Source organism: Rhipicephalus microplus, chromosome 4 (assembly GCF_043290135.1).
Source record: "Rhipicephalus microplus isolate Deutch F79 chromosome 4, USDA_Rmic, whole genome shotgun sequence".
NCBI classification, from domain to species: Eukaryota; Metazoa; Arthropoda; class Arachnida; order Ixodida; family Ixodidae; genus Rhipicephalus; species Rhipicephalus microplus.
The window spans coordinates 26571225-26585299 of record NC_134703.1 but is presented as its reverse complement, the minus strand read 5'-3'; the positions used below and the strand labels follow the sequence as shown (position 1 = coordinate 26585299).

The 14075-nt window shown below is 45.8% G+C and overlaps 1 protein-coding gene across 1 annotated transcript; it reads right to left on the bottom strand.

Annotated features, from left to right (window-relative positions):
- Positions 1 to 7535: 7535 nt before the first annotated feature.
- LOC119171573 (acetylcholinesterase) lies at positions 7536 to 13833 on the bottom strand. Its single transcript, XM_075892383.1, has 3 exons — positions 12187 to 13833; positions 9773 to 9922; positions 7536 to 7891 (listed from the first exon to the last, which is right to left on the bottom strand). Exons 1-3 carry the CDS (start codon positions 13803 to 13805, stop codon positions 7687 to 7689), a joined length of 1974 nt encoding a protein of 657 aa, XP_075748498.1. The 5' UTR covers positions 13806 to 13833; the 3' UTR covers positions 7536 to 7686.
- Positions 13834 to 14075: the final 242 nt, after the last annotated feature.

Genomic DNA, 14075 nt, shown 5'->3' with positions numbered 1-14075 from the left:
GCTGACTGACCAGTCCGCATTGCACGTTAAATCAACAGAAAGCGACAATAAAAAATACACGCAGACTCCTTTGGGAGCTGTCTAAGTGGTGCGTGAGCGTAGAGTTCCGTTGTGCATTTTTGTTTTTGGATGGCATCGGCTGATCGTCCTTCATCTTTCTATAGCGCTCATCAGCGTCTGGAACGGCGCCACAAAAGGCGTGCACACGGAGGACACCAGTACGTTTGCTTGTCCTCATGTTTACACGATGTCGGAATTTCTCTGGTGTGCACAATATTCCGTGTCGGCACATAATCGTCAGAGCGTTTGGGGGGAGGTGGAGTGGGAGGGTACTCACTGGTAAGTCATGGCAAATATAAACCTGCGCCTAAATGCAGGACACAACAGGAAAGAAGTGGGCGGGACCAGCGCAGACTAACAGACAACACTGCGCTGGTGCCCTCCATTCCTTTCTTCTTGTGCCCTGTATATAAGGGCAGTTTTACGTTTTATTATGACCCCCGCAGATTATTTCGACAAAGCCTTTATAGAAAGAATTTTACTAGTGCAGTTCTTTCTATCTATCTATCTATCTATCTATCTATCTATCTATCTATCTATCTATCCATCTATCTATCTATCTATCTATCTATCTATCTATCTATCTATCTATCTATCTATCTATCTATCTATCTATCTATCTATCTATCTATCTATCTATCTGTCTGTCTGTCTGTCTGTCTGTCTGTCTGTCTGTCTGTCTGTCTGTCTGTCCGCTACGTCTAGGTGCTTGCCTAATCACCCCCTTAACTTGGGCTTGACCGAAATTGGTATGGGAGCGAAAGATGGTTTGACGAATATGACTCACTGGTCATGACTCATGAGTCATGACTCATGACATGAATAACTTGTAAGTCGTCAAGCCCTTTCCTGCACACACGTTTGGCACGTGCCCGTATGCCACGGGCCAAGGTTTACTAGGGGTATGTGCCAAAGGTGATTAACAGTTTCTCTACCGAGGAACGGGGAGGACAGACGGAGGCAATTTTAAGTTTAAGAAAAAAACTCACATCGGCTGCATTGACTCAAGAAAGTCAAAGAATCAACTTCAGGGTCCCAGTAGGAGTTGAACCTATGCACTGCGTGGCAATCAAGTGTGCTAGCACAGAACTACGCCATGTCTCGTAACTGCTGTTAAAAGAGGCCGTAATATTCGTGAAACGTCAATTATGGCTGCAGGGCTGGCTATCTAATTTGTTAAAGATCACATACGTTCTCTTATGATACAGCCATTACGTCGGGTAAATGCCAGCAGGAGCTAAGTGCGATCAACTGAAGATGACTTAAGTACCTGTGTAAAAGGCTGCTATCTTCGCGAGCACAAGCGTTACATATCAACTTACCATTGCTGGTGTGGCTATTCGTATTACGCACTGTATACGCAACTGTAAACATAAGCGTGCGTATAGGTTGGTCAGAGGGGAGGGCCATCCTCCCAAATCTCTTAAGGGAGGGGGGCGCGAAGTCATCCCCATACAGCGACATATTGAGGAGGGAGGGTGCTGTGACAAATATTCCCCCTCCCCTGACGGAGACGCCTGCGCACGCCTATGACTGTACGTGAAACATATACGACTTATCAACATATCTTCTATGTGTACACTTGTTTATATCTTTAGCGTCACTTTGTAACGTTTTCATCAATCAAGAAGTTACACTACGTTCCCTCCATAAAAAATTCATCCCGAAGGTACATGATCTCTGCCGCTGTTTTTCTTTCAACTATATATCGAAGTGGGGCTCATTCGCTTATGTGATAATTGCGCGCAAACATTTTTATACACTGATAAACACTCTTGATGGTTTAGTGCACCTAGTGCATGGCTGCTTTGTACCTTCGTACTTTTCTAACCCAAATAAATAGGATGGCTTGCAACGTGTCTTCATTCTGGCATATATACAGGCTGAAATGTCGCCACCTGTTCCTCAAGTATGTCTTTATAATAATTGTTGGGGAATAAAGCTCCCCAGAGGATTGAAATGCCTGGAACCCACCACTGCGACCTCTTTTAAAATCATAGGGTGGTTTTGAGATGTTAAACTCACAATTATTAATAACTGTTGGTGTTTTCAACACCCGAAGCACGTTTGACTATGGGGACGTCGCTGCGAAGGGAACCCTGATGGAATGCGAAGAAGCAGCGTTGCACACGGGTGGCGTTACGGGTTGAATGGCACTGACACGGGTGCTGCGGTGAGTGATGGAAGATTCGTTTGAAGTGAGGGCTGGCGTAGGTCGTGTAGGCGACATGTACAGAGATGTTTCAACGCATACGTTAGGTGCGAGTAAGCTTTATTGCGCGTGAACTCACCAGTCAATGGTTTTAGTTAGCGGTGGTCGCGGCAGGTGTTGCGAGCGAATGAACGAAGCGGCACCTGCGGGCATCGCCGCGAGCGCGAACAGGTGAGGGATAAAGTAAACGCGAAGCAGTGGCCTTACCTACTTGGCACCACGCCAACACCTGTGGCGCGCGGCGCGTTCGTACGGAGAGTCAGCGTTACATAGGCTGGTCAAAGAGCTGCTTCGCATCTAAAGAAGTGGTGTCGGGGATCGGAGTGAGACCCGTCCAACTGTCGATGTAACTATCCAGAAAAGGAGGAACTGTCGACGTGACTCTTCAGAAAAGGAGGAAATACAAATTGTAACGTTCACTACATATGAGGAGTGTACTAATGGCGTATTCGGTCGGGCGTTTTTGAGCGCTCTGAAAAGTCGCTGCGCCTTCGGTTGGTAGAATTCGAGCGCTCGGACTACCTTCAGTTGGATCTTTCAGAGCGTCAGCCTCTGACTCGGAGCGCTCCCGACCGCTGTGACTTCGAAGTGAGAGCGTGGCGCAATCTGACGGGGAGGACTAATCACGTGGCACAAGCCAGCCAATCATGTTACTGCTGGCAGGGGAACGAGGTGAGGAGCGCGAGCGTGCATTTCGGAAGGGGGAATTGCTAGGCGCGTAATACTTCGCATACGTGTGTTGTTAATGGCGGTTTCGCCCGTGTGTGGGGTGAATTGACATCCACGAAGCCATAAATGCACCATGTCAATAACGAGGCGGCTAGCCAAGGCGGAGCAGACGGCAATGCTGTCGTTACAGCAGCTCGCAAAAAGCCCCGTGATTTGCCTTGAAGATAGCAGTTCGGACGAGGACGATCGTCAGAATTATGTGCTGAGCTCAGAAGGCTTTCACTACATCCAGACATGTCAGAGAGACGAAGAATATAACAAAGGTAAGACATGTCACAGATGTCCACTGAAGTGATCGGCACCATTTGTTGACAATGTTGACGCGGCGCACCTATGTTTGCCCGGCAGCTTCCCGCGCTGGCTGCACGGTGGCGCTGCAGGTGCACTGCTCTGGGCGCTCTGAGATCGCCGATGAGTTCGGTTGGTACGCTTTCTATCGCACTCCGATTGCGAGCTGCCGCCGAATCTGGTGACTCTGGGCCAGAGGACCAGAGCGGCCAACCGAATACGCCGTAAGGAAACTCGATTTCATGCGACCCCGCATGGCAGCGTCTGATAGCGTGAACTTTTTGTTTCTTCTATCGCAACTCGGTCACCCCCTTCCGTTTTAATTTACTCATTGTCATTCGCCTTTGAACGAGTAAGGAAGAATTGCCATGATCTTCATTGTTCAATGTTGGTGTCATCACACAATCTAAGCTTTGTATTTAATGTGCAAATCTCATATGAGCTACGTTAGTTCAGCAGAAGCGACAGCTTTGCTGAAGTATTCGCATGTAGCGTGTTCTAATGTGGAATTTTTGTTGTAGGTAGGCCTTTTTTTAACTTCTTTTGCAAACAGACATTATGAAGGTTTCTTCAGATGACTTGTAGGCTGTAGTTCCTTTCGTCGCAGCATGTTTTATTTAGTCATACGACTACTGTTCGATTATTGACTGAGCGGAAAGGTGATGGGTGGTTCACGCTATTTCGTAATTATTTCCTGCTTCGCACTCTGTATCTCCTTGTAACCTTGTGCATGTCTTAAAAGTAGACATCGAAGTGCTTAATGCGCATAAAATCTATAGAAACAACAGGCTTCTATATGAACATATTGCTTTTATTTATTTATTTATATTATAGCAAATATTTTTTTTCTGTTTCACGCACAGACGGAGACAATGAATCACGAGAAATGAATACACGCATAGCAGGAAGGCAAATACCTTTCCTAATAGTTTTTGATCTTTCATATACGACCCGGTACTTAAGAAACAACCAGGCATTAAGTTGAAGCCCCTATTAGTTGCTATAGGACAGGGAGAGGATAGAGGAGGTCTGTTTAGACATGTCTACAAATCGGTGTAATTGTCATTTACACATAATCACAGAAGGACGTAATGCCTTTTGATCAGTTGTGAAGAGACAACCTCTAAAGAGGTCGTCAGTCGGCCCCGCACGCCGGCACTGTCAAGTCACGGAGAGCCGCCAAGAGCCGAGACCGGACTACTCGATGAAGTCGCATGGATTTTTAGGAGTAGGGCGAGACCATGGGAGGGTCTCAGTGCCATGGGTCGACAGTTCCTACGCATGGTAGCAGGTCGCTAGTTCCTCTCGATGTGCTTCAAGTGCAGGAGAAAGTGTTCGAAGATCTCCACTTGACAAGTGTTGGCGAGTGTCCATGGAGTGGTCTTCGAAGCTTGTGCGCTTGCTTCCACATGCGCCCGACACGCTGCCGCGAGAGCCTTTTCTTTTAGCTCGTGTAATATGTGAGCTGGTTGTGGTGCAAGAAAAAAGACGCTTATTACTCTGGGCCATGTCGGACCCCGGCGCAGTATATCTACGCTTGCTGAGGTGGTGGCGCTAAAGTTAGTTTTCTGCGACTGCATGTACCTTCTCTCCTGATACGTGGTTCAAGGTGCTGCGGTCGTAGATTGCACCGAATAGCGGGACACATGTTTATGCTGTGAATAGGTACACCTACGGGAGGCAGCGGGTCTACAGGTGCCGCTGGATCACTGGGGATATCATGGCTTCGCACACAGCAGTGCCTCGGTATACCCGTGAGCCATGACAATCGAACATAGATTCCCTTGTTTATGACTGTGGAGATTTTATTGGGCATATCCTACACCTGTTGGTAACCGCAGCCCCTTATCTGGATGTTACTTGGCCGTACAGCCCGTGTACCAATGTCTTACAGCCATGCACTTATCGGTGGGTGTAGTGACACCTCTAGAAAACTGTTGATGTCCATGGTTAGACTCGATGGGTCCCGATGAGTCACTAGTTCATGTTCAAGAAGATGGAGTGTTGTGGAGACTTCCACACTAATAAAGCGGCTGTCTGGCTGCACAGAGGCGTGGATGTATGCTCAGAAATGCTCCGAAACTTTGTTTTCGTACAGGACGGCTCGCGTGAATTGCTCCAGCGCAAATTGTGTCCCGCAGATTCTCGGGATAGCCGCGTGTTATGGCCCCGGGCCAACTTTAGTAGGAGATATATAGGGGTGCGTCCACGCTCAGGTATTCCGAGAGTTGGATCGCACCGCCCAATATTTAACGACGGTGTTGTCAAAATCTCTCGCGGATGGGGCTGCCGTCTGAAACTCTGTACGTTCTCGATGTCGGACAGCACACGTTGCGTGGCCGGGTTCTCCACTGGCAATAACCTCGCTTCTGTCAACGTGGTGGGGCAGTGCGACGTGCGCAGTAAAACGTCGAGGGGTACTGAGATCCCGGTATGTCTGAAGAGACAGTTCACACGAAACCATTAGCTGTCTCGGCTGACTGAACCTTCGAAATTACCGCAGATCACTTCTAAGATAGGGCGTAGGCGCATGCTTAAACGACGTCGCTGCGCTGAACCACGGCCTTGCGGCTAGACATGACTCCCAGTGAATAATTCTAAGTAATTACTTACATTAAAATGTACCGAGGCAGTCTTGTGTTGTGTTGCAGTGGTCTTACGTTGTGCCGCCTCCATTTACGCAAATATTGACCTCGAGGTTTGTATTCACCTGCTTAAGTACAGGTGATAGCTAAAAAAACATTACTACCTGTTGCACTCTCATAACAGAACAAAGCAATCTTGCCTTTCATTATGTAAAACAAGTGAGCCAAAGAGAGCAAACCCATGTGCTTCCATGACATTGAACCTTTGAGTGCGTTATGGTAGTGTTTGTGCTTCTGTAGGACTTTTTCAATGGTGTGCAGACTATAGCGAAGCACATACTACGTGTATGTAGGGCAATACACCCACCTACTTAGCTTTGCATTTTGTTGATGATATTGTTGGAAATGGTGATGATGAATTGCGGCTACGCCCTTTGTAATAAGTGAGAAGCTTATATATATATTATGTAATAAGTGAGAAGCTTATATATATACATATATATATATGTACATAGTATTATGGAACATTTGCCCCCCTCGCGATGAGCCTCTTGAAGACTAAGCTATATTACCTATATCAGTTTCACACGTGAAAAGAGAGATGTAGGGTTAGACACCCCACGATTGAAACATCTCCATATGACGATCCCACTGTTTACCCGTAATGTTTGCCTGCTCACTTTTTTGCGAATAGCGCGTAACAATTGTAGGGGAGACATGGCGGTAACCAGCTGTTTGTGGGCCTTTTACGGCAAACATGTTAATCGTCGTTGCCGCAGTTTTCTCTGTTTCCTGGCATAGCTGTTCGTCGTGAGAAAATGGAAGATAATGTGGGCAATATGAGGAACAACTGTGCTCCAGTCACCCAGAGTGCACATACGCTGGCATCTTAATAATCAGCGACTTTTGAGATGCAGAGCGTACACGTCTTCCCCCCCCCCCCTCCTTCCCACCACATCAGGATGTGAATATTACCGTGAACGACAACGTTGACATGGTTTTCCTTTATCATTATATGGTTACTGCAAACTGTGATTGTCGAGACTTTACGAGCACTTACGGGAATGTGAGAGGCTATTCAAGTTATGCGACTCTTTGTGTGAAACTCATTTTCTTTTGTGTGCGAAAGAAAAAAAGGCCTTCATCTTCCTTTAAAGAAAGCGATGCTATAATTGAATTAGCGAACATATTAAAATCACAACTAACGTTCGCCGTAAGTTGCAGCAATGCATGCAGTGAAATTGTGATAATACACTCAGCTGATGCAGATTACTTGTGACAGCCCCTACCGAAAGCAAAGTGAGTTTTCTTCTTATTTCTACTCGCAGTCTTTCATGGAAAGCAAAGTGATTTTTTTGTTTTTTTATTTCTATTGTCTGTCTTTTATTGTGCCTAGTATTTAAAGCTTTTATAGAGTGCACTCAACTGTTTCTAATATTTTTCTTGTGGTACATGGCCTACAGATAATGAAGATGATGCACTACACTATAGCACCCTTATAAAGCAGAAATATCCCCGAAAAACTCAAACGAGTCATAGCTGTAATTATTATGAGAGCAGGCATTTTCAGTGCAAGCTAGGTACCTAATGTGTGGTTAACTGCATTTAAACAAGAATTTACACAGTGAGTGGGATGAAACTATAGTTGAGTGGCAATCGACTAAAAAATCAAAAACGATTTAATGATGGACTATAAGCTTTGACATTTATATTCTTCTGAGCTTTTTTTTCTAAAGGAACTGTGACGTTTTAATAGTTTAAAGCAGAGCCCTTCGGAGTGTTCTTGTGCTTCGGTGACACGACGACACCTAGTTAGGTCTGGTTCTTGTACAAAATCGATGAGGGGCGTGTTATGAGTGCCCACAGCGTCGCGAAGAATATCGTGAGAAAGTTTTGGTGAAACGATGTTCCGTTGTTTCCTGGTTTCCTGTAATTAGGCTTTGTCTTTTGTGACTTCGGGTCTTGTTGCTTCGTGCTCGTCGTGGTGCGACTCTTCATGGAGCCATCATGTGCCTCCCTGTAATGAGTAAAAGAAAGTGAAACCAGGACCGATAAATGTTAACCAAATATCTTAGGAAAGTTTATTCGTTATCCCCGTACCTTAGCGAACAAGTAACGTGTGGTAACAAGGTGTATAAGGTGCTAATTACACCCTGGCCTCTCTGATTTCCCTTGGTGCATGCGGTGCCATTTATAGCAGTGATGCTTTGACAGATAGTCATAGCGACCTGATACCTATCCATAGAAACACCAAGCCTGCGTTGAACGGGCTGCAGAGTCGCAGCGACAGCTGGAGCAGCGGCCTTTGTAAAACCTTTTGTAAACTATCTTGGGGCAACTAATGCAACTACACATGCCGGGTACCCACTACGTCATGAATTATCACGATCGTTGTGAGGCGAAGAAGCGCCGACTACGACACTGTTCGTTATTTTGCGTGGAAGCGAGGTACCCACTACACATCTGTGAGGCATCAGGTGCACTTGTTGATCCGGTGGCTGATCACAATGAAGAGTTATACGTTAGCCCTTTGTAATGCATTGAAAGCTTTAAACGACCCGATAGTTAAGTAATTCGTGTTATGTGACGCCCGCTTGTTATTTTGCTATTTTCTCGCGCTATATTACATATACTCAACGATTTCTTCCACTATGAAGCCTGTATTTATTCGCGATGGTTGCATGCTGTCATGTACATCTAATAGCAGACAATAAAAGAAGACTAAAAAAATTGAGGTAGCCCTGTGGCAAAATATTTAAAAGTCACAGGGATGGCCTGAGTTCGGGTCTCACTCTGTCATGGTTATTTTTTATTTGATTTTTTTTTCTCTCATTTCACGCGATACCTGTTACACCAGCGGCGAGGGTGGCGGCGGACAGCTGTGGGGTCGAAAACAGCTGTTGTAGTGATTTCATAACAGTTTTCTGCAAATACGGCAACACTCGACGTGGGTAGGTCGTGGCATATCAGTGAAACTGGCTACGCGTACAGCCAGCGCTAAATGTTTGGAGCTTGCGAGAATCGAGAAAAAAAAAGCTGAAAAAGGCCCCTTATTGGGCAAGCAGGCTATCTTGATTTTAGATTTACGTCCAGTTCTGAAACGTGCTAACTATGAAGAGTTACACAACACTATACAGTTTTACCAAATAAAATCACAAGTTACTGGGAACTTCAAACTTTTTTCAGAACTATGAATGTCTCCTTTTTTGATGCCGAGTGAACCTCTCTTGTCTGTTGACAGGTTCACTATATTTAAATGGCACATGCAAATACTGCACATGACATACGAAATCTGTTTGCCCAGGCATACGAGGGCTTATACGCATTGACCTACATTATCTAATAAGCCAAAAAGCAGGCAGCACCACATTTCCGATCCTAAAGTGTACCATCATTACATATTGTCTACTCACGAGAAAGTGGTAACAGCATACATTTTGGCCTATCCAGTTGGTAATCTGGTAAACAAAGCTCATGAAAGAAAGGTTGGACACCACTTAGCATACCAGCAAGCGAGAATACTTCCAGAAAAATTCAGATCGCACAGAATTGTGAGGCTGATGTCAGAGCACTTACTGTGTAACGTATCTCGAAATATACGACTAGAGCATACTCTTCTCCGCACGTTGAGAAACACTTTATCATAGACATGAAATACGTCATTTTGACTAGGAGTGGATTATTCAGAGCACTTGGATAACGACATTGTATCCAACAGTCTAACGAGCTAAATGAGTAACATGCCCTAAATTTGAGGGACACTGAGCAGAACGATCCCGTCTAAAACATGTTTGCTAAAAATAGTGACATGTATAGACTCTTACTACTATAAGTAGAATTACGGAAAGGTCTTATCGCAGATGTTTAGATGCCAAAAAATGTATTCAGTCATACTCACTTCCTGTAAAGAATTGGCCTCCAAAGGGCACAGCGCTCCGTTTTCATGTCGGTGATGACGGTGAAGTTTCCTGGTGTTAACACAAGCATCCGACGCTTATCGACCCCATATGAAGGCCAGGTCACACCGGCACGTGGAATAGTAGGTTTCCTGGAGCGATCATAGATAATGAAGCTTCACCTGAATTGCCTTGAACAAAATATTGTAACGAAGAGCGCTACGCTATTATTCATTTTGTAGGTAAAAGAAAAGAAAGTGAAATAATGCATAAATCTGATGGTAGAAGAAGAAGAAGGGAGAGATGCAATGTTTGTAGTCTGAAGTTCGGGGCTCAGATTAGTAGATTTATCACAATTCGGCGTCATTTTATTGATTGATTGATTTGTAGGGTTTAACGTCCGAAAACCACCATATGATTATGAGAGACGCCGTAGTGGAGGGCTCCGGAAATTTTGACCACCAGGGGTTTTTTAACAGGCACGCAAATCTGAGCACATGGGCATACATTTCCGCCTACATTGGAAATGCAGCCGCAGCAGCCGGGATTTGAACCAGCGACCTTCGGGACAGCAGCCGAGTACCTTAGCCACTGGACCACCGTGGCGGGGCCCGGCGTCAATTCAGAGGCGTGCGTAGGCGTGACGTTCAATGGGGTTGTGAGCTAGGCTTGTGGGTGTTGATTAGCATTCCCTATGGATGATTTAAGAAAACTGTCCTGCAAGGACACTAGTCTTAAGTTCCTAATTTGAATTTAGTATATTAACTTTGCAACTGTTATGTTACTCTTTCCAGCCCCGCCGCGGTGGTCTAGTGGCTATAAGGTACTCGGCTTCTGACCCGCAGGTCGCGCGCTCGAATCCCAGCTGCGGCGGCTGCATTTCCGATGGAGGCGGCAATGTTGTAGGCCCGTGTGCTCAGATTTGGGTGAACGTTAAGGAACCCCAGGTGGTCTAAATTTCCGGAGCCCTCCACAACGGCGTCTCTCATAATCATATGGTGGCTTTGAGACGTTAAACCCCACATATCAATCAAATGTTACACTTTCTACTCCTTGTATGAATGTCGGCCGCTAGCAATGCATCTTATTTGGCTTTTATCCTCATCAGCGTGTTGTTAAAGTGTCTGAGCTTCACATGCCTTGTCCTACACTCTAAAGAACGACCGAGTAAAAGAGTTGTCTTTTTGTTCGACAACAAATCATAATCCAGTTTGCCTATGCTTCCTTCCTTGAAAACTCGGCGCAGGTCTCTTACCTATCAAACGTGCTGAAATGTCACGCTGATAACACGCGTGCCATTTGGTATACCGGAATGTACCGGGCGCGCGGCGATAAATCAGAGAAATAACGCAAGGTAAATGACATTTATTGATGTGGGACAAAAAGGAGCCATTTTTTTTGCTGTATTTTTTCTCAGAGTGCTATCACTTGAATGCGCCTGAAACATTGAGTTTTTCCGACGATTCAGCCGGAGACTGGCCTTTCGTCGAGCATAAACTTTTTCACTGATGAAAACTGGTCTCCGTCTGAAACGTAGAAAAAAGCAAAAAAGCTTGTTTCATTTTATTTCCCTAACAATGCCACATATGCCGTATGGCATATATGGGGCATTGTTAGTCATATGAAATTAATTGCGACTATTCAGAGTTTTGTGAAAATTTCTTTTACCATTGGTCCACGTGATACTTTCGCTACTTCAGCGATACGCTATGGTAGTGTACATATAGACATGTTTTAGGTACATTTCTGATATCATCTTCGCTTTCTCCCTCTTCTATTACTCTAGGCAATATGCTTTAATTTTTTTTTTGCAAAGCAGGCAATAGAAGAAAGAAGCCAGCGAAATGATGGAATTGCAGCGTTATGCCATGCCACGGCCGTGAGATGCGCGCGTGGATGTGGCGGTAGTGGTCATGCGTTTTTTTTTTTTTTTATAGAGTTGTAACTCTGAATTCGTGTTGTTGCACGAAGGTCATTGATCTCGACTATCACTATACGAAGAACGAGCCTAAATACTCTACGTGGTAATTGATGCACTTGTGTGCAATACTGCATGAACTGGAACTCCAACTGCATTAGTATGCCGTGGCTTGCTCGCAGTACCTTTGCGACTGAAAATACTCTAATATGTTGAGGTCATGAAAGCTGCGATACATCGGGAGTTTAAAATACAATTTTTTATACTATGCTTACTATTTTTGTCATACTTAGGCTGTGTGCAAAGGCGCATATTTGTCATCGTAAGCTTTTGTTTTCCCATGAAGGTTCAACTTTAAAAATAGGAAAACAGGCTGCTACATGTGTATTTACCTTGAGACATTGCGCTTACTTTTAGGCATTAGCATGAAAATTTACGTACCCGGTTGGCCAACCAATACATGAGTGAAAATGCAGTAAGGAAATGATAAGCACTTACCCAGTTCGTACAAAAGCACCCCAAGCGCTGACAACATCCTCCATGAATTCCTCTTCTTCGCTTGTGTAATCCTGAGTGGCCAAGAACTTCTTTCCTAGAGTTCCGAGAACATCGGTGTAGCGACTTTTGTCTTTCAGGAATGATAGCGATCCCACAGTGTAAAAAAGGTCTTCGGTGTGTGCCACACCCATCCATTTCGGGAAAAAGCTGTGCGTTGACTTGTGAGCGAACAAGTACCGGTGCGTCCCAACTCCTTGGTCAGCCGCGCTGTCGGCAAACAGCTGCGTAGGGCAGTTGAAAACAGCATCAGCGAAAATGTCGCATATAGTGTCACGTACTTCGTCGAAGCTGTGCTCGACTTCGTGTCCTTCGAAGTATGCAGCCACGATTTCTTTCGCAGTCGCCACGGGAACGTTCATGGCCTGCGATATAACGACTGTCGATACGGTCCTGTACTGCGTGGCCAACACTTCGGACGCCTGAGGAAACGAGTCGGTGAGGAAGTTGAAAAACATGGTTCCTTCGTCAGTGGTGGTTCCCAGCAGAACGTCCTCAACGTGCAGTTGTTTCCACGGCTCCGGCGACAGAATCGACAAGGGCAGGAATTCGTCCCTGTCGACGGGGGAGAAAAGTTGTTGCAAAAAGTCGAGGCTTTCGATTTTACGCATGATAAAGCTGGCGTCGAGTTTACGAAGGCAGTCGATGACCTTACTACGCTGCTCCGTAAACGGGATCTTTACGTCGTAACATCCTAGCGTTGCGGCAATGTTTATAAATTTCCCTTCGCCCCTGAAGAAGATGTTCAACACCATGGAAAGCGGAGACCCACTCTGCGTGATCAACCTCTTGAAGAGATGCCTGCTGTGCGGAGACACTGCGTGTAGGGCTGCCGAAGTCGCACCCGCGCTCTGTCCACCAAGGGTAACTTCACGGGGATCACCTCCGAAGCTCGCAATGTTGTCGCGCACCCACTTAAGCACCATGTTCTGGTCCCAGAGGCCTACGTTACCCGGCATATCTGGCGTCTCCAAGGACAAGAAGCCGAAGATTCCCAGGCGGTAATTGAACGTCACATAGACGATATTCGTCAGGGCCACGAAGTTCGCCGGATCGTAGACTAACAGCGCCGAGTCGCCCCACTGAAAGGCACCTCCGTGAATATGCACGAACACTGGAAGCAGTTCTGTGGTGCAGTTTCTCTGCTCAGAGCAGTTACGTTGGGATGGCTTCCACACGTTGACGTACAAGCAGTCTTCGGATGCCCTGGTGTAGTTCAAATTGGTCAGTCCGAGTAAAGGCACTGGCACCTGATGACAAGGTGTCGGCTTAGCAGTCGCGTTGTAGATTCCGGTCCACGGCGTGACAAGTCTTGGCTTTTGAAATCTGAGGTCTCCAACAGGCGGCTCCGCATAGGGTATTCCAAGGTACGCGTCCAGCATCTTGCCACCTTGTTCAAATTGCAGACCTGATACAAGACCGGAGTTTATCCGGACCACAGGAGCAGGACCGGACGCACTCGCTTGGGCCAGTAATGCGACACAAGCGTATTCTATCGTAACCACAAGAACATGTTTGGCAATGCCACTCCTATCAAAGCACGGTGTCGAAGTGTGCCACATTCTTACATGCACTTTCTGATCCGTCTTGTACACACACAACGCTTTTCCTTTCTGGAGATAAGTCTGCTAGCGCTGTTGATCGAGGAAGGCTACGTCAGAAAAAAAAAATGAGTTGGCATTGGCGTTTGTTGGAGATACTTCCGTAACATAAGAAGGGAATTTTTTTCTTACCATATTCTTTTTATTACAGCTCCTGAAATAAGTCTTCATTGGGCCGTCGAAGTGTTTACTTTATTGATGGTCTTCGAGCTAATTCTGCATCTTCCTCTA

Bases quoted from the DNA above. Each gene is read 5' to 3' on its own strand.
- LOC119171573 (XM_075892383.1), bottom strand. From the start codon at position 13,805: ATGTGGCACACTTCGACACCGTGCTTTGATAGGAGTGGCATTGCCAAA. The intron at 9,923-12,186 runs GTAAGTGCTTAT...TGATCGCTCCAG, and splicing joins GGTGCTTTTGTACGAACTGG to GAAACCTACTATTCCACGTG. The intron at 7,892-9,772 runs GTGAGTATGACT...TACTCATTACAG, and splicing joins AGGCCAATTCTTTACAGGAA to GGAGGCACATGATGGCTCCA.